This window comes from Suillus plorans, assembly GCF_016647745.1.
Source record: "Suillus plorans strain S12 chromosome Unknown HD556scaffold_14, whole genome shotgun sequence".
Lineage (NCBI taxonomy): Eukaryota > Fungi > Basidiomycota > Agaricomycetes > Boletales > Suillaceae > Suillus > Suillus plorans.
Genome location: NW_024537398.1, coordinates 430874 through 448263, shown reverse-complemented (window position 1 = coordinate 448263; position 17390 = coordinate 430874). Strand labels below are relative to the sequence as shown.

Genomic DNA, 17390 nt, shown 5'->3' with positions numbered 1-17390 from the left:
GTAGGCCCCCGGAAGTTCCAGCCATATACCAGTACTCCCCGCGAAATAGCACTTTGAGACATTTTGACATGGCAGGGCCCTATCGTCATCCGGCTATTACATTTTTTTGCGTCCTTCAGGGCAGGTCGTCAAACAATGAACCTCGTTCCGACCTGTCCCGATTCGAATACACCATTCCGGGTTCCCTCTCATGATCAAACGCCTCTGTCTCCCCCTAGCCGGACCATAAGGTCACCATATAGACAAGTCGTTCCTTCTTGATTGTCGATGACCGACGTCGTCCTTTTTAGCTATGCAACAGGACACCAGCAAAGATGTGCATATATTGCAATTTGCATCCCCTGGGCCCTGTATCACGGCTCATTAATCATTTGTTAGTATTCGTCAATGTATCGTTGGCTCTGACAACCACTCGATGTAGCTGGTGATGACGACTGCTCAGATATCTCAGATGGCACCCTCAATGGCAAGACATTCGAGCTCCCACTTATGCACTTGATTTGCCCCCTCAATTAATGGCAGTCCATTCGCGCAGCAGATCTGACCGGGACCGCTGAAGCAGGCAACTCGCTGGGTCTCTCTCGGTCATCTGTCAAACATGTCATTCTAAAATTGCCGCCCATCATCAAGATTTCAGCGAGGGGGCCAAAAATTGATGGTTTATCTCAAGCTTAAGGTTATCTATTCTAGTAAACTTATGACAATCGGGATGCTATAGATCTATACTCAGCCGCCGCCGTCATCAACGCTGAGCAGCGTGTCACCGTCCTTTTGACCTCTGCTCGGCTGTTGAGCTGATCGGCCCGCGGCGGGCGTACCTTGGCAGGAGCTTTCCGGGGCAGGCACCATCATGACCCTCGTATGAATATATGAATGGTCACTCGTTCTATTTCAGAGCTTAGCCCCACAATCTATAGTCAAATCAATCTATGTCTATTAGCAATGAATTACACTAAGTCTTGTATTCGGGACTCATTCTGGTCTATCAAGGTCCCAAGCTGCAGATAAGGTGCTCCACCTGCTCCAGTCAACTGCGTCCTCTTCCGAAGACTCGCACGTCCAAGCAGACTGCCTCGCCCATGCATTACCTTCTTTGCTAATGTCCCACAAAAGGTCAACGCCAGAGTCTGAAGAATACAGACCACTTCCCCAGTCGAATCCTGGGTCGTCATCAGAACGATATCCTTCCTGTACGACTTCGTCAAACAAATCATCCGTCGGTTCTTCCGGAGCCCACTCTGATGTCCTCTTCTTCTTCCCAGGTCTGCCTCCATCAAGCAGCACCCGCCAATCTCCCCTTCTCTGGTCCTTGCTTCTTTGAAGATTAAACTTCGCATTTCCCTCGATAGCCTCGATCAAAACTTCGAACCACCCACCACACATCACCCCGATCTCCTCTACAAACCAGATTTCTTCCAATCGCAACTCAGCTTCTTCCCATTCTTCAAACTTGTCCAATACAGCCTTTGCAATCTCATCGGCCGACCCTCGTTTTCCCGCACGGACATGCGCGTCGTAGTGGTGTGTTTCCAGTAGACGATGGTCCTTTTGGCTTTTTGACTTTTCTTTCATCTGGGCACTCTTCTCCTCACGTGTCGTAGCCCAAGCCTCGCCTTCAAGACGCTTAAAGACGGCAACCTGGCTCGCACCCCCTAGCTGTTCATCCCGGCCCCACTTATCTTTCTCCTGTGCACGGCCAATAGTCGTCGTATCCACATCGTATCCCCATTCCTGCGCAATGCCACTGCACCACTGCTGGAACTCTTCGACTGTCCATTCAAATTTGTGATCGTGGTGCCTGAACACCCTATCTGTGCGTTTCGTAGGATCGGGGAAGCCAGTGGCGGTGTTCGTCAAGCCAGGAGGGCTGAAACGCGCGTTGAACCCGTACGATGGGGTTGTCACGAGAAGACAGCGAGGGTGGTACACGCCCAAGATCATGGGCGTGAAATCAGCGAGAATTTCTTCTGGAAGGTGTTCGACGCTTGAGACGAAAAGTGTTAGAAACAAACCGGTCATAGCACGAAATAGACATACACCTCTGTTGCAACGATGCATTCTGCATTGACAAAGGCTGGGTTGAAGATCTCGAGTCCGCCATGCCAGATGTTGACTTCGAGTGGTTCCCACCGTGTGTATGATGCGTTTGCGGCAGCGGGGGAGGTGTCTTCGATCGCGGATGCAAGTGCGTGAGATGAGATATCGAGGCCGGTGATGCGCCTCGGGTGGAGATCGAGATCACCCGCTTGGATTGGGGTTGCAGTCGCGTCGCTAGGAGATGTCAATACGCCAGGGTCAGGAGGGGGAAGACAAAGTGCAGGTTGACAGAGAACTGCGAGTAGTTGACCCTCCCCGCACCCGATGTCTACGATCTATGCAGGAGATGAGACTGATCACTCGGTGATTCGAGACTGATTCAAGACTGACCTCTGTGACCTGCTCGCGGCGAAGGACGTCTAGCACCCATATTCTTCTCTGAAGATAGAGTGGAGGGAAGAAAGTCACTCTTAGCTCTGCTTCCCCGCTCATTGGTGAGGACTTCTTGGAAATCAAGCTCGACTTGAAGGATTATCGCTATCTGATTCGCATGGTCATGGGTTAGCCAATCAGACTCAAAACAGACGCACAAGGCCCTTATATAGACACCATCCCGGGATGCTGAAGCCGTTGAGATAAGCGACGTGGATCAAACCCTGGTACTTTGGAACAATGATTTCTTGTGATGTCTATACGGTCCGGGTTTGAACAAAGTTTGGGATTATTGTGTTGATTCGATGGTTTGAGACAGAACGTGATGATGTACCAGTTAGTCTTGACAGCGAGCGCTCCGGGGCAGACCTAGACTCTGTTATGCAGAACATGATGAATGGCCGTGGCACAGCCAGTTTGGTGATAATATCGAGTTGATTAGCCTTTATTCGAAACTGCCCATTGGACGAGTAGCCCGAACTTCCCGAGGCCGAAGCCGACTCGGAATGGGCTAAGCCATGCCAAGGTTATCTAATCACTAATCATCTACATCATCATGATGAATCATTCCACATCCGTGCTATCAAGTCCCCGAGGCAGAACGAGATCCGAAATGATAATAACCGGGTTGAAGCTACTTCCTACAACAGTACCGGCTGTCGAGCCGAGACTCGAGCTCGTTGTTTCCGGCGATGAGCTCCAAGCATCTCGGGTAATATGAGTAATGATTAATCATCGCCATGCACCGCTTGCGCCAAAGCCGGGTGCATAGCCGGGTCGTCAGAACCTCCGTGGTAAGTATCAAACACGCAGTCGATCATTATCGATTTTGTCAGGAAAACGGAACGTGGATGTCCTCCTCCCGCGATGAAAACGGAACCTGTGCCGTATCGGATACGAAAGTTCAAGCTAAAAGTTGCTGGTAACGGAATATCCTGCTGATGTAGCCTAGCAGTGGGTGGGCCTTTCAGTAAGTACTATGCCTTCCCTGGATAATATTTATGCGATGAACGGGACTTGTTTCGGCCAACATGTTTCATTTCATGACAGCTAGTAACGGCAGATTTAAGCGCCAATGAGGTAGTGACATGAATACGAGTATATGCACCCAGCATGCAACCCCCCCTTCCTCGTACCTTTGTCTCAGATTAATCCTAGATCAGTACGCATCGTTTCTTCGTTCATTGCCATTGCAACGTTGAGAGTCGTCTTCCGATCGTCACCGAAACTGTTCCGATATATATAACAAGGTTGGATTAGAAGAAAGAGCTAGTACTGCATCTAGCTAATACATGCATCTTCATATCAGGCTGTGCGCGTGATTCATAAAAGGGCGTCAGGGATCCATTTACCGGTAGTACGCAAACAGTATACATAGGTTTTTTTCGCGGAACCAAGAAAGGCAAGATCCCATGGGGAAGCACAGCCACCTGTCGCATGAATCCCGAACTGGCCGTAACAGCAAATTCAGCCTTGCGATGGTTTTAAATTCAACTCTCATCATCCTGTGCGAATTACTAAACCTACCAGAGTACAAAAGTACTCCTCATTAAAGTACTCGCTCTCGTTCAACGACTCTTATGTCGCTTTTAACTCCTACAGAGGCTCATGCCTTTCAGAAATTCCTTTCATCCCTTGACACTACCGACTTTTCAGCAGCATGGAATGTGGAGCTAGAAGTCTCGCATGAGCATATGCCTCCAGCACACGGTAGAGAGGCCTTGGCTCAAGCAACCAAAGACCTCATGTCGCTGGATACGGATAAATGGCGGTATCCACTCACTCGCATCCCTTCATCTCGTGAGTCTCCGTCGGAACCACCGGTTCACCGTCATTCCCAGTCACAGTCAAACTCCTTGTCATTTCTCTACTCTACCCGTCGAGAAAGACGTGTAGAGAGCAATGACGCCACCACAGGCCATTCCCAACTGTTGTCCCGCAATCGTGTACACATACCCCCTCTCCAACGAACCGCGGATCATTCATCAGTCTCCACCAGAACTAGAGCAAGAACGTTCACTTTCGATAACGCATCATCCTCATCATCGAGTCAGTCTCCCGTTGATCCGTCTTCCTCAGCTTCATCCTTCTCCACGCACCATACCACTCCTACACCGGTCTCGTCAAATAAACGATCCCCGCCATTGGATCATGATGTTTCCAACAAACGGCGGCGACAATCATCAATTACATCGCAACAATTTGCGAGTGACGCGGGTAGAGCGTCAACGCTTCTATCACCCTCGCAGAAAAAAGCAAATCATATACAATCGGAGCAGAAGCGAAGAGCTAATATAAGAAGGGGTTACGAGGCTTTGTGCGACATCGTTCCCTCTCTACGGGAAGCCATGTTGGCCGAGGCAATGGAAGAAGAAGCAGCCGCGAACGGAAAGAAAGCTGGCAGACGTCGGTGTAAAGCAAAGTCAACAAATGACGACGGTGAGAAGGCCGACGGGAGGGCCGGTCCCAAAAGCGAACATGTCGTGCTCTCAAAGAGTTAGTACTCAAACCGCATCTCTCCTTTTGATTCGTACTTATTTTAATCTTGCGCTACAGCTATCGATTACGTTACAGAGCTTTTGTCACAGCATGAAGTCTTCAAGCAGCGCCTGATGGTGGCGAGAAGTGCCCTCCCCGTTGATCATCCATTATTACGGCGTCATCCTGACTCTCCACCCCCACTATGGGAACGGAAGTGGACTGGTGGCGAAGCAAAAGACGGTGAAGAGGAGGACGACGACGAGGAGTCCTAGCTTAAAATAAATGTCACTGGACGCCTCCATATTATTTATGGGTCAAAGTTTGTTGTCTTGCAACTTGGGTCCGGAGTTGGACGCTTATTATATCAGACTCGCTTCATTATGTATAATATATGACTTGTAATTCGCTGTCTGCAAGCGTCTGCACGACCTTGCGCAAGCGGGGCAACTTTGTTTGTCTTGATTAGGCGCGCGCGGCACCTGAACGCGAACTTCCAAGTATCGGCACGTCAGAAACAAAGTTCCGACCCTCAGCACCTCGAACGACTTAGATTTCCATCCAAAGAAATGGCAGAAGCACAAAGCGGCCCTTCTAATGGTCGTAAACGCAAGTATCGATCAGTGAGTACTAATACAACCAACAAAACTCCCCGGATCTCCATCATGATACCGATAGACGTTTGACAGGACGGTGTATCGCCCACCTGGGTAAAACGAACGATCGAGGGACCAGGAATCTGGGCAACCTGCGTAAAGGGGAAAGAACAAGGAACGGTTGGCGAGCTCTACGATCTCTTTGAATCGGTGAACTCTGTCGACGCTGAGATTTCGCACGCAGCTTATGGTGCTCGTTGATAGCTAGCTGCTGACATGTGGCCCGTTGAAGGGCAGTCCTCTGCTAATGATCGGGATAACGGCTCAGAGAATGAAGAAGATGATCTAGAAACCCAGATTGCGAAAGAGGTCGCTGCGTTGAAACGGCCAAAAGTGGAGAGGCGGTTCGGTGGGTGAAACTTTTGCTGTTCCGAGTCCTTTCTCGAGCTGATGGTGCGAGGTCCAGCCAACTGCCTGACAAACACCAATTGTGGTACGAGCACACGCTTTCCATCAGTCTAAACTTATCCTGACTGCTCTGACTCAGTCATCTTCATGTCATGTAAACCCCCTGTGGACCCAGTAAAATTGGTGATGAAACACGTAGAAAACGTTCAAAAAACGGGCATCACGAGAACAAAGTGAAATCTATACGTCGTACTCGTTCTTCGATTCGTACTCATTCGGCATGACAGATACACGCATCGGTTGACACCAGTCTCCGGCACATGCGTCGCGAACCTTCCAGAGCTCCACTCCTTATGTCATCGAACCGTTGCTGCGTACTGCGCCCCGGAGAATCAGAATAGCGGGGGGTCCCCGAGGGCTCGCAAGGTACGTATACAAACAAGTCGACGCTCGCGATTTATTGAATGTATGGTTTAGTACAAGATCGAGTTGCGCATGCGCAACCACAATACGCTGACGCGAATGGAGATCATCCAAGAAGTAGCTAAATGCATGCCGTCAAATTATACTGTCGACCTCGACGACCCTGATGTGTTCGTTCTAGTGGAAGTCTTCAAGGTTCGTGCTGTGTTTCGGTTCAGATCCGTTTTTTGATCTTAAGATTATGCAGAGCACCGTTGGCGTGAGTATTGTTGAAGATTATTATCGATATCAGAAATTCAACGTTATGGAATTGGCGAATGCGCATAATGAACCGGAAAGATTCGAGAAAGGGGCAGGGCGCGTACGAGATAAGAAGCAAGAAGATAATGGAGCTGTCAATGTGTAGGTGATGGCCGTAGCGATACACGGAAGATCACTATCTAGTGAGGCTGTCCGACAGCTGATCATGATCATGGGACTTGGTATTTATCCTGGGCCACTACAATTTATTCTAGTTTGTGAGATCCGACCCTTTATCTTAGGGCAAACGACTTTGATATCAACCTTCCAATTGTCAAGTCGCAACTACAGTTTGGCCACATTAGACTATTCTATATTTATAACCAAGAGCACCTAACCATGTTAAAGCAGTTCGATCTTCCTCCAAGAATAAACTGTGGAAGCTATCCATCGAACAAGGCGTGCGGTAACGGCAGTGATGTAAGGATGATTCGAGGTGACCTCTGCTGAGCTAGCCGACTAGGCTCGCGGATGAGAACTTGGTCTAGCGAGTTGGGATCATGCTTGCCTTCCGAACGAGCAACGACTCGTTGGTTGAAGTCCTAGATGCAGTCATAGAAGGAACCCTCAGCAGAGTGTTTCCAGTCTTTGTCCAAGTTCAGGGGTATGGCCTTGACGGAGCCATTTCACTACCGAACACATTGCTTCGATAGGTTGGGTTCTGCGGAAAGCAGTACGCATGCTGGGGTCCCCAGTCCGACCAGGGAATATCAACAGACATCTTTGGGCACAAGCTCGTCCCTGAGAAGATGACCGTGTCAATTAGAATGTCAGGATTCACTAAAGAAAAGCTCTAAAACCATGATTTGTGACTCTAGGGAGGGTACACGGTCGGACATGAGATCCGCGAGGGCTGTTGCGCCTGAACCGTGGAAAGATGGGTTAGCATGAACGACCGTCAATGACGAGCCGTAGAGATGGCCCTCGGGAAGGTGATGGGTGATTCGATGCGTCAAGTTCTTGTAATGTGCACAGGGTTAGAAGATCAACCGAGGTAAGCATGCTGATGGTCTGTTCGTCGACTACATGAAAAACTCGTCCTTGAGAAGATGACCAGAATGACAGGATTCGGTAAGGAAAAGCTTTAAAACTATGATTTGTGACTCCAGGGAGGGTACATAGCCAGACATGAGATCCGCGCGAGCCGCTGCACCTGAACAATGGGTTAGCATGAACAACAGTCAATGGCCAGCCGTAGAAATGGATGATGGTGATCGGTGATTCGACGCGTGAAGTTCTTGTAATGCGCACAAGGTTATAAGGCCAACCGAGGTAAGCATGCCTATGGTCTGTTCGTCGACTACATGAAAAATGTTTTCACTGCAGATATGTCGTCAATGTAACAATACTTTCAATGTGAAGCAGAGGGTTCTCAAGAATAGAGGGCTTACACCATTCACATATTCCTTCCTCCAATCAATCACTTGTATGAAAAAGTTGGTCACAGCTACGCCATCCCTGTCCTCCAAGAAACAGTACGATAGCCGCAGATTTCTAAAAAAAAACAAGATATATGTTTCCTGAGCCAGGCCATCTTTCTGGAAAACTGGATAAGTTCAGGGTAACAGTTTCGAAGCCATGGGCATTGGGCATAAAGCTCAAGCGTGTATTAGATGTGGGCAGTACCACAGTGCTTTACAGGTCTGTCCAGCTTCGTCTGAGCCTGGCGCGAGAGTCGCTGACATGATCTAACAGGTTGCGCTGGACTGAGCGGATGGGATACAAGTAAGTGGAGCCGCTCGGGAGGGCGGGATACCTGCTTACGATTTCGACCACTCTTCGGGTTGCTTCGAAACGATGCTACCCAATTGATACCTCAAAATACAAGGATGCTCGATTAAAAAGGAACTACGACAACTGTGGAGCAAAGAAAAATTGAAGAGAATGGTGGATGGGTCTAAAGAAAAACTGTAAGTGCGACTGAGGAAGCTGAAGTGCAAGGTACAACGAACTCGACATTGTGCAACCTGTGGCACGAACGCAGGAAACGAAGTTCCAGCATGTTCGAATCGCGGTGCCGGGACATTCCGGCAGGCTACAAAATATGTCCGCATTTGGATACGTACATATTTGGTCGAACGCCGATCTTGCATACGCCCGCATATTCCGTTTCTGCTATCCACAGCCTCACACAGCAAACAGTGCAAGTTATTTGGTCTGCAGTGACCTTCTATGATTCATCAATGGCATGATGCATGATGGATCTACTGTAGCACGTGTTTCCATCAGAGTGGCACCATACGTACTTACGTTTCATCATTTGACTCGGAGCTTGTGTAACTTCGAATTCAAGGCTTCCTGTGGTCGCAAGGGCGACGCACGGCCCGGAGTCTGCTTTTCTCCCACTGCCCTTTCGTTTCTGTTGTATTCTAAAGATGGCGGTATTAGTACTTATATTCAGCACCATCATATAGAACAGGATAGGATCAGATAGTGTCTTTTTTCGAACGATGCATGATGAGTTGTCGATGCCATTCTCAACATGTTATTCTGTGCTCCAATTGGTGGCATGAACTTAATGATAACAGACAGTGGGCACCACTGAGGGCCTGAAACAAGCTTTACAGCCAGGATTTGTAATGCTAGAGAGGGCACATGGCTGGGCATAAGATCTGCGCAAGCGGCTGCACCGCAGAATGATGGGCTAGCATGAAGTAAATTAATTTAGGAAGCAATATGGAACAGCGGAAATCTAACCGACCATCGCAGTGACAAATATCCCTTGGAGGAAGAAGTAATAAGATGTGGCATGTTAACTCTGTAGGAAAGAAGAATTCGAACGCCATTTTTATGTCTGAGAAGAAAATACTCGTGCAATGGACCTATTGAGTTGAGAGTAAGATCTGCCTCTTTGTTTCGGCCTACGTATGCTGTCCACTGTTGTTCGACGAGACGGTAGATGGATACAGTTCGCTGCAATTTTCATATCTAGTCTTCGTTCCAAACGACCACCGCATAAGATGTGGAAGAAGCGTCAGACCGAGTTGCTTCAACAAAATTCGATCTGATGGTTCGTCTCCCACCTACCAAGGTCGATGATAATGCAAATACACGACTGTCTGCTTCAAGTCTAAGGATCAATTTACTCAAGACCGGAGCATGAGGCATCATGACTTGCTGTTTATGAATTATGATAGACCACCTAGATTGATTCCAGTCGACACAACCTTCATTTTCACAGGGGAAACGAGCTAAATATCAATCCTGAGATCGCACCTACCTAGCTAGTTAGATTATTTGTGCATTCGAGGATGAGAACACCTACTTATGTAAGATAAAATAAGCGGATCCTGTTCCAAGAATAACCAGGGGTAATCCGCCAGAAAAGGTGTTTGTCGGACAGTGACAGTGTAAGGAGATGTAGACATAGAAGGATCCAACCCCCGCAGAGGGTCGGCAGTGAGGTAATGAGAACCATAGCCGCATCTAGGCCACATCCAGAAATATGGGTATTCATGTTACAGTCCCAAATATTGAAGAGATCGATCTGGTCCTCTATTTATCAAAGCCCACACTTTAGTGACTTCACGGACTACCGCCAATGGCACGAAATCGCATTTCAGAAGGCCTTCCACTGGGTCTGACGAGAACTTAGTCTATTAGTTCATGGGAGGAAACATAAAATAGTGGGGAAACGGCTGACTATTGAGCAGCCACGTTAGTTCGGTAGCGATAAGTTTTACAGTACGAAGCTCAGGGCAAATTCAGGGCAGGACTTTTGAATTTCGTAAGTTTCCCGTTTTGGCAGAGTCTGGTGCCGTTTGCCGCGGGATACTGTTCACGAACGTTTCCTTCAATTTCGTATATCTGCAAGACAATTTGATCGTCTGCAGAGTCAAGCACGAAATCGGAAGAGCTAGACCTGCTCGATCCGATGAGTCGTCTCCTGCCGAGGATCAGGCCACTCATTCAAATACAAACAGTCCGATTCCACGGTAATGTACACAAGACTGGTCGAATGACTCGGAAGCATGATGACTTGTTGTTCTTCCTGCACAACATTCTAATGTGTAAAGTCCGACCCAACATCCATCTGTACAGGAGAGAGGACTTGAATATCAACTGTACCAGGCCGCACCTGCGGTCACATTAAACCATCGTTTTTCTCACAACTAAGAAAACCTACCGAGGTCAAGATAAGTCTATCCTGTTCTAAGAATAATTTACGCAAGCCACGCGTCAAAAATGGAGCACGGCAGACGGTAGCAGTGTAAGGGTGATTCGAGATGATTTCCTCATCAAAGCACGACTGAACTACCCTGCCAGGCTTACGAATGAAAGGGTCTGGTGAGTCGGGATTGTAGAAATTCCCCGAACGAGCAATCACTCGTTTATTGAAGTCCCAGATATGGATGTAGAAGTGACCCGCGGCGGAGAGTTTTTCCAGTCTTTGTCCAGGTTCAGGGGAATGATCTCGAGGGAGGGTATAAGCCATTTTGCTACCGAACACACTGATTTGGTAGCAGGGGTCATGCGGAAAGCAGCACGTGTACTGGGGTCCCCAGTCGGACCAGGGAATCTTGACATGTGTCTCTGACTGCAAAGCCGTTCCTGAGAAGATCACTGTATCAATGACCAGAATAATAGACAGTGTGCGGGGGCATGAGATAAGCTCTAAAACAACGATTTGTGACTCTAGAGAGGGCACATAGCCGGGCATAAGATCTGCGTGAGGGGCTGTGCCACTGAACGATGGGCTGGCATGAACAAACATGAATGGAAAGGATGAATGGTGACACTTTGGAAGGAGATACGTGAGTCTGGGCCGCAGCGACCCATCGATATCCTGTAATGTGTGCACGGTTATAAAGCTCGAGCCAATGACAACAATTGTCCGTTGGTCGACTACGTAGAATTGATGCTGAGAGCCTTGCTGATAATAGTCTGGGAAAAGATGCTACATATACTAAGCAGCTGAATTCTCAAGAACAAAGGTACTCACACTCTTCACATATCCTTTCCTCCAATCAATAGCTTGCATGAACGTGGCAGACGCACGTTTATAAGATTTGTTCTCTATGTAATAAAAGACAAATATATAATCACCATAGATCGCAGGTTCTCCAATCAAATCGACATGGTACACTCCACATATATCAAAAGTATGTTTGCACTCCAAGGAAGCGCAGGCAGAGTCCGGGTGGGGATGCTGGGATGAAGCTGACCGACATTCCACCCAAAAGGCATGGTAATCTTGTTCGGTGTCGGTCACGGTGACGATACCAGGCAAGGAGACTATAACCACAAGATCTTGCAGAGGATCTACAGTAAGAAAATTCGGGCGGTGCTGAGAGGACAAGTCATGTATGGCCCACGTCCGGGAAAGGTTGGTATTTGTGTTATAGTCCCTAATGAAGAGACCACCCTGTACCAACATCCACAGAAGACCACGCTTCATACCGAATCGTAGCCATCGTAGTGAGGGATGTTCGGGGAAGGTAGAAGTCATCAGTCGTTCTTCCAAGACCGTGTTCAAATGTAAGCCAGACCGCCACAAAGATGTCGATCTCTTGAGCGAGGACATTTCTCTGGAGACACCAATCGAGTCCATGGTAGTGGTCTTAGTGAAACCCTGAGCATAAAGCTCAAGCTGGTATTGAATGCGTACAGAATTCTGGATCATATTCCAGAAGGCTCTGCAAGTCTGACATTGAAACCAGAAGTAAGTTCATCTTAGAAGTAACATGGAACAGCGGGAAATAACCAACTATTGCACAGCGACAAATATCCCTTGGAGCAAGAATTGATAAGATGCGCCATATTAGCTCTGTAGGAAGCGAGAATAATTCAATCGCCATTATTGTTGTGGTTTGAGCTAGTGCGGGCCATGCTAACATCCTGTTTTGGCTTTGCCGCCGGATGCTGTTGAGAATCCAGATGCGCCATGGTGGAACGCCAGTTTCCTTCAAGATCGTTTATCAATTATTCTGTTCAAGCTCATACAACCGTCCGCAGAGCAGTCCGAGATGGCAGAAGGTCCAGACCCAGTTGATTCCATGCTCGATCTGATGCGTCGCCTCCCGCCTACCAATGTCGAGGAGAACGTGAACGCGCTCATACAGATCTGCCCGGACTATGCAGATGATCTTCTAGGTAGTGTCGACCAGCCTCTGAAGGTCAAGACAGACCGAGCCACAGGGAAGGACTATCTTGCATGCGATTACAATAGGGACGGTGATAGTTATCGGTAAGTCTTCTGCTGCGCTTCGGCGAATGTGTTCAAGGCGACATAAGTTGGGTTGTGTGGAGTGGCAAGGGTTCTAGTCCTATTTCATGTATCCGAGAAAATGTACTTCGCGTACTAACGCGCTTCTTCAGGTCACCTTGGTCGAATGAATACGATCCTCCCATAGACGATGGTACCTCACCAACGCCGAAGCTTCGCAAACTTGAGATTGCCGCCAATGAAGCGTTCGATACATATCGCGAACTGTACGTGTTATACATGAATAGGCTTGCAGTAAATCTTCGTACAAGTATCATCTAATAAATTTTTGACAATAGATATTACGAAGGTGGCGTGTCTTCTGTTTATCTTTGGGATCTGGAAGATGGCGGCTTTGCAGGTGTTGTGTTGCTCAAAAAGGGTGGGATATCTATGTTTTCGACGTTCTAAGATCGTGCCTCTAACTGCCTGCACCTTAGCGATGACACCCACAAGCCCTGACGAGCCTTCAGGTTCATGGGACTCGATCCATGTCTTCGAGACCGTGGAGCGCGGAAGACAAGCCCACTACAAGCTCACATCTACTGTCATGTTGGAGCTCGTGACGAAACAGAACAATAAGGCCGATGAAACCTCCGTTCTCCACGAAACCGAAAAAAAGGCTTCCGAGCAAGGATGGAAGTCGTCGGGGGAAATCACTTTAAGTGGAAGCATGACGAGACAGGTAGGCTTCCTCATCTAACCTGATGTGGGCTGTCACACACCTTCACTTCCCACAGACCGAGCAGGACTGGCCTGTTCATGAACCGACTTCACATATTACGAACACGGGAAAGATGATCGAGGAGATGGAGATGAAAATGAGAAATCTTCTTCAAGAGGCACGAAGTTTTTTTCTTTCTCGAGACATTCAGGACCTGATCATAGCACAGGTGTACTTCGGCAAAACACGTGATATCGTCTATGATCTGCGAAGCATAGATGACCTAGACAAAGCGCGACGACAAAGAGAGTTGCAGAAAGAGCTGGTTGGTTTTATTAAGCGTTAGCATACTCTGAGGTGTAAAGAACATTCATCTGATGTGACGATTTTGGAGTTCGCACTCAAACAAACGAAAGGTTCGTTTTAGTATCAACGTGAGACTAACTGAGCGTCCGCAATGGGATTCGAATGAATGGTCACCTAATGATGATCAGAGAATATCTTATCAGCGCACTTGCTGCCTAATCCACCAGTGATAACATACATGAGTCAGTTTGATCTCGGAAAGCGGTCTGTTCTTATTGTTCACAGGTACACGTTCCATGGCATCAAGTGCGGACTCCGCACCATCAATGACCTTGCCAAAAATCGTATATTTGTTGTCCAGATGAGGCTGTTTTGCATAGGTTATGAAGAATTGCGACTTGTTCGTATCGGGGCCGGAGTTCGCCATGGCGACTATACCACGATGGTTAAACTACAAAAACGATTGGTGAAGATCCATCTGCGCGGGTAAAGGCATCCGGTACCTTCAAAGTAGACCGCAACTCATCTTCGAAGGGTTTCCCCCATATGCTTTGGCCACCTTTTCCTGAGCCAGAAGGATCGCCCGTCTGGACCATGAACCCTTTGATGCTGCGGTGAAATATGCAATTATCATAATAATTCGAAGCGCATAGCGCAAGGAAGTTCTAGGGCTTGTCAGGCTCGGAAGAGATAGACGGAAGCAATTCCATACCTCTGCCGTTTTGGGGACAGCCTCGCAGAATATCTCGATCTGAATCACCCAAAATTTCCGAGTGAATCGCAGAGATTTTAGTTGGGCATATATAAGCGCACCTTGAGCTCGCCGTGACTTGTGTGAAGCGTTACAGACTATAAGATAGCTACGAGTTAGTATATGCGTTGATGGAGGAGAAGGACGAATTACCATGTGTGACAATGTGACAATGTGATGCGACGGGCTGTGACTGCCTTGCTCTTTAATAGTTCTCTCGAAACCATTCTCGTATAAGTAATACAACGGCTTTTTGTCTCTCTCCGCACTTGTCTTTGTACCACGATGATACGAACTTCTTCCATTCGTAGCCAAGATGACCCCTTGTCTCTTGCCATAAGGCCTCCTCCAGAAGAATCAGACTCAGATCGCCATATTCGGCTGCAGCACGAAGCCGAAGCGCGTCGAATCTCAGAACAGATAGACGAAGAACTCAGGTTTGAGAGGGAAAGGTTGAAAAAGTCCAAAAGTGATGTCAAGGTCATTTCAAGTCATTTTTTTGGCACGATTGGTCTGTGGAGCTGATCACCATCATATGCCATAGTTACTTCTCCTTGGCCAGGCTGAATCTGGCAAATCAACCCTGCAAAAGCAGTTTCAGCTTATGTATAGCCCTGCTTCTCTTGAAAGCGAGCGCATGTCATGGAGAACCGTCGTATATTTCAATGTCGTGCGATCTATTAAAAAGATCCTTACAACCCTGGAAGCTTGGGACGACATCGATGATGGGAGTGACTCTCAGAGCACTCTCGAGCGTCAGGAACTCGGTGATTATCTTCCCACTCGGGCTTCAAGTTCGGCAACACCCAGTATACACAGTTCACAAATCGGGGTAGCCCTTTCGCCGCCGTCACCTACGTCACCCACTAGTCCAACAGCGTCTAGTCCCATTCGGGGATCGACTGCGATATCTGATCTCCGGCGACGACTTCTACCACTCACAAATACTGAGCCTCAGCTTGCTGATGGACTAAGTGGGGGCGTCTCTGTGTCAGGGTCCGGCAAAGGCGAAGTTTACGTTCGAAGCGGATGGCAGGCGAGGACCATCCAAAAAGGTCAGAAGCTACTCCGCAGGCAACCAAAGCCCAGTTCACCCGAGGACGAACTGACGATTGAGCGTCCCGGAACAGCTCTGTCAGTTATCGATGCTGACCCTCTTGTGGATGATGTCGCAAGAATGTTGGAACAGTCAAGGGAAGATATCAGGACCTTGTGGGAGAACCAGGTTGTCCGTGCCTTGATGACAAGTCGAAAATTAAAGCTAGATGAGTGGTCAGAGTTGTGAGTGTGCGCATATATGCATCTTTCTCTTCTCTAAAAATGGATTTTTGCTCAGTTTCTTGAATGACATCTCACGTATCTCGGCACGGAATTATGTACCGTCCACTGGTGCGCGTTTTTGTCGAGTCAATGTCTTCATGCTCACCTCTTCATAGATGATATTCTCCATGCACGCATCCAAACTATGGGTGTTGCTGAGCACATTTTTGACGTTGACATTCATGGCAAGACTGTGACGTGGCATCTCTTTGACGTTGGTGGCGCCAGGGGACAGCGTCATTCGTGGGTGCCGTACTTCGACGACGCAAACGCCATAATTTTTGTCAGCCCAATCAGTGCTTTTGATCAGGTGAGAGCTTCAGCACCCGCTGTTTGTAGTATCTTTACATACCTTCTTCCCAGTACCTCGAGGAAGATCCTCGCACCAACCGTATCGACGACTCGCTTCAACTCTTTACACAGATCTGCTCCAATCTGCTCCTCAAGAAGGTCCATCTAGTCTTATTCCTGAGTGGGTTGTCTCATGCTAGTGGTCCCACAAAGTGTATTAATACAAGCTACCACCGCAGACAAGACTGATATCCTAAAAAAGAAGCTTGAACGAGGGCTATCTGTCTCAAAATAGTAAGGTCCTCGTGGTTCTCGTCTGTAACATGCTTACGGAGCTGGCCTCAGCATTCTCTCGTATGGCGACCGTCCAAACGAGTACGAGTCGGTTGTACAGTACTTCCGTGCCCACTTTCTCCAAGTCCACAGACGGAATAACGAAAACAGACGTGTGCTGTATACGCACTTGACCAATGTTGTTGTACGTTCTGTTTCATTTTCACTGCCCACTCAACGCTAGCACTGACTCATACCTTGGCGCGTGCTCAGGATACCAAGGCAACCCAAAGCATCATAGGAAACGGTACGTTCTAGAATTGCAATCACACAGCCTTCCGGCAACTTATCCATCATGCAGTACGAGACTCGATTTTCCGAGGATACTTGCAATCTGCTGCGCTCGTCTGAGTTCCTCGATGTTGTGTTTGATACCCGGCGCATAATGACACTGTCTAACTCTGCCACGATCTGCTATGCTTTCTTGTCGAACTGCTTTTCCATACACGTCCATATCCAGATTGTTTCCGTTGTCCCACGTACATTATCCTTACTCTTACTTATATTATTTGTGTTTTATGTTGCACTTTCATCTTCCTCAAACCATTTTGTTGTTTTGTCTGTAACATCCAAAGTGTATTCCTGTGGTCTTGTGACGAGTCTGTTATTATCGTTATTACTGCTCGCCGTTACATCCCATCAAGTACTGTACATCGTGATTAGCTACTTAGAGGTGTGCTGAAATCATGATTCATGGATGATACATGGGCGCATATATATATTATGGAAACGGTTAAGGTCCAATAAGGATCTGCCTGAGGTATTGACCCGCCTATGCCTCATGACGTGGAATTAATCACCGAATGCCATGTAGTACTCAATTCTTGTGTCGGCCCTATAGACGAA

The 17390-nt window shown here is 47.9% G+C and overlaps 7 protein-coding genes across 7 annotated transcripts; 4 read left to right on the top strand and 3 right to left on the bottom strand.

Moving 5' to 3' along the window:
* Positions 1-972: 972 nt before the first annotated feature.
* Positions 973-2529, bottom strand: HD556DRAFT_1232756 (uncharacterized protein; the record flags this gene model as incomplete). Its single annotated transcript, XM_041297538.1, has 3 exons — positions 973-1984; positions 2038-2372; positions 2428-2529. 3 exons carry the CDS (start codon positions 2527-2529, stop codon positions 973-975), a joined length of 1449 nt encoding a protein of 482 aa, XP_041162993.1.
* Positions 2530-3863: 1334 nt separating this feature from the next.
* HD556DRAFT_1353645 (uncharacterized protein) lies at positions 3864-5423 on the top strand. The gene is made up of 2 exons (XM_041302415.1): positions 3864-4965; positions 5026-5423. Exons 1-2 carry the CDS (start codon positions 4050-4052, stop codon positions 5220-5222), a joined length of 1113 nt encoding a protein of 370 aa, XP_041162992.1. The 5' UTR covers positions 3864-4049; the 3' UTR covers positions 5223-5423.
* Position 5424: 1 nt separating this feature from the next.
* HD556DRAFT_1353643 (uncharacterized protein) lies at positions 5425-7083 on the top strand. The gene is made up of 8 exons (XM_041302414.1): positions 5425-5570; positions 5637-5753; positions 5808-5952; positions 6010-6036; positions 6091-6184; positions 6239-6377; positions 6429-6569; positions 6622-7083. Exons 1-8 carry the CDS (start codon positions 5517-5519, stop codon positions 6778-6780), a joined length of 876 nt encoding a protein of 291 aa, XP_041162991.1. The 5' UTR covers positions 5425-5516; the 3' UTR covers positions 6781-7083.
* A 3472-nt stretch (positions 7084-10555) lies between these two features.
* Positions 10556-12507, bottom strand: HD556DRAFT_1534929 (uncharacterized protein). The gene is made up of 4 exons (XM_041309582.1): positions 12383-12507; positions 11617-12318; positions 10801-11571; positions 10556-10752 (listed from the first exon to the last, which is right to left on the bottom strand). The coding sequence occupies exons 1-4, from the start codon at positions 12470-12472 to the stop codon at positions 10678-10680; spliced, it is 1638 nt and encodes a 545-aa protein (XP_041162990.1). The 5' UTR covers positions 12473-12507; the 3' UTR covers positions 10556-10677.
* A 133-nt stretch (positions 12508-12640) lies between these two features.
* On the top strand, positions 12641-13889 carry HD556DRAFT_1430930 (F-actin-capping protein subunit beta; the record flags this gene model as incomplete). Its single annotated transcript, XM_041304950.1, has 6 exons — positions 12641-12861; positions 12993-13106; positions 13179-13261; positions 13320-13564; positions 13620-13721; positions 13773-13889. 6 exons carry the CDS (start codon positions 12641-12643, stop codon positions 13887-13889), a joined length of 882 nt encoding a protein of 293 aa, XP_041162989.1.
* On the bottom strand, positions 13778-14807 carry HD556DRAFT_223916 (cyclophilin-like protein). The gene is made up of 6 exons (XM_041309943.1): positions 14754-14807; positions 14663-14698; positions 14562-14600; positions 14353-14514; positions 14088-14300; positions 13778-14023 (listed from the first exon to the last, which is right to left on the bottom strand). The coding sequence occupies exons 1-6, from the start codon at positions 14754-14756 to the stop codon at positions 13973-13975; spliced, it is 504 nt and encodes a 167-aa protein (XP_041162988.1). The 5' UTR covers positions 14757-14807; the 3' UTR covers positions 13778-13972.
* Positions 14771-17331, top strand: HD556DRAFT_1353613 (guanine nucleotide binding protein, alpha subunit). The gene is made up of 9 exons (XM_041302413.1): positions 14771-15080; positions 15145-15881; positions 15937-15989; positions 16037-16230; positions 16284-16392; positions 16451-16505; positions 16557-16689; positions 16758-16791; positions 16846-17331. The coding sequence occupies exons 1-9, from the start codon at positions 14886-14888 to the stop codon at positions 16893-16895; spliced, it is 1560 nt and encodes a 519-aa protein (XP_041162987.1). The 5' UTR covers positions 14771-14885; the 3' UTR covers positions 16896-17331.
* Positions 17332-17390: the final 59 nt, after the last annotated feature.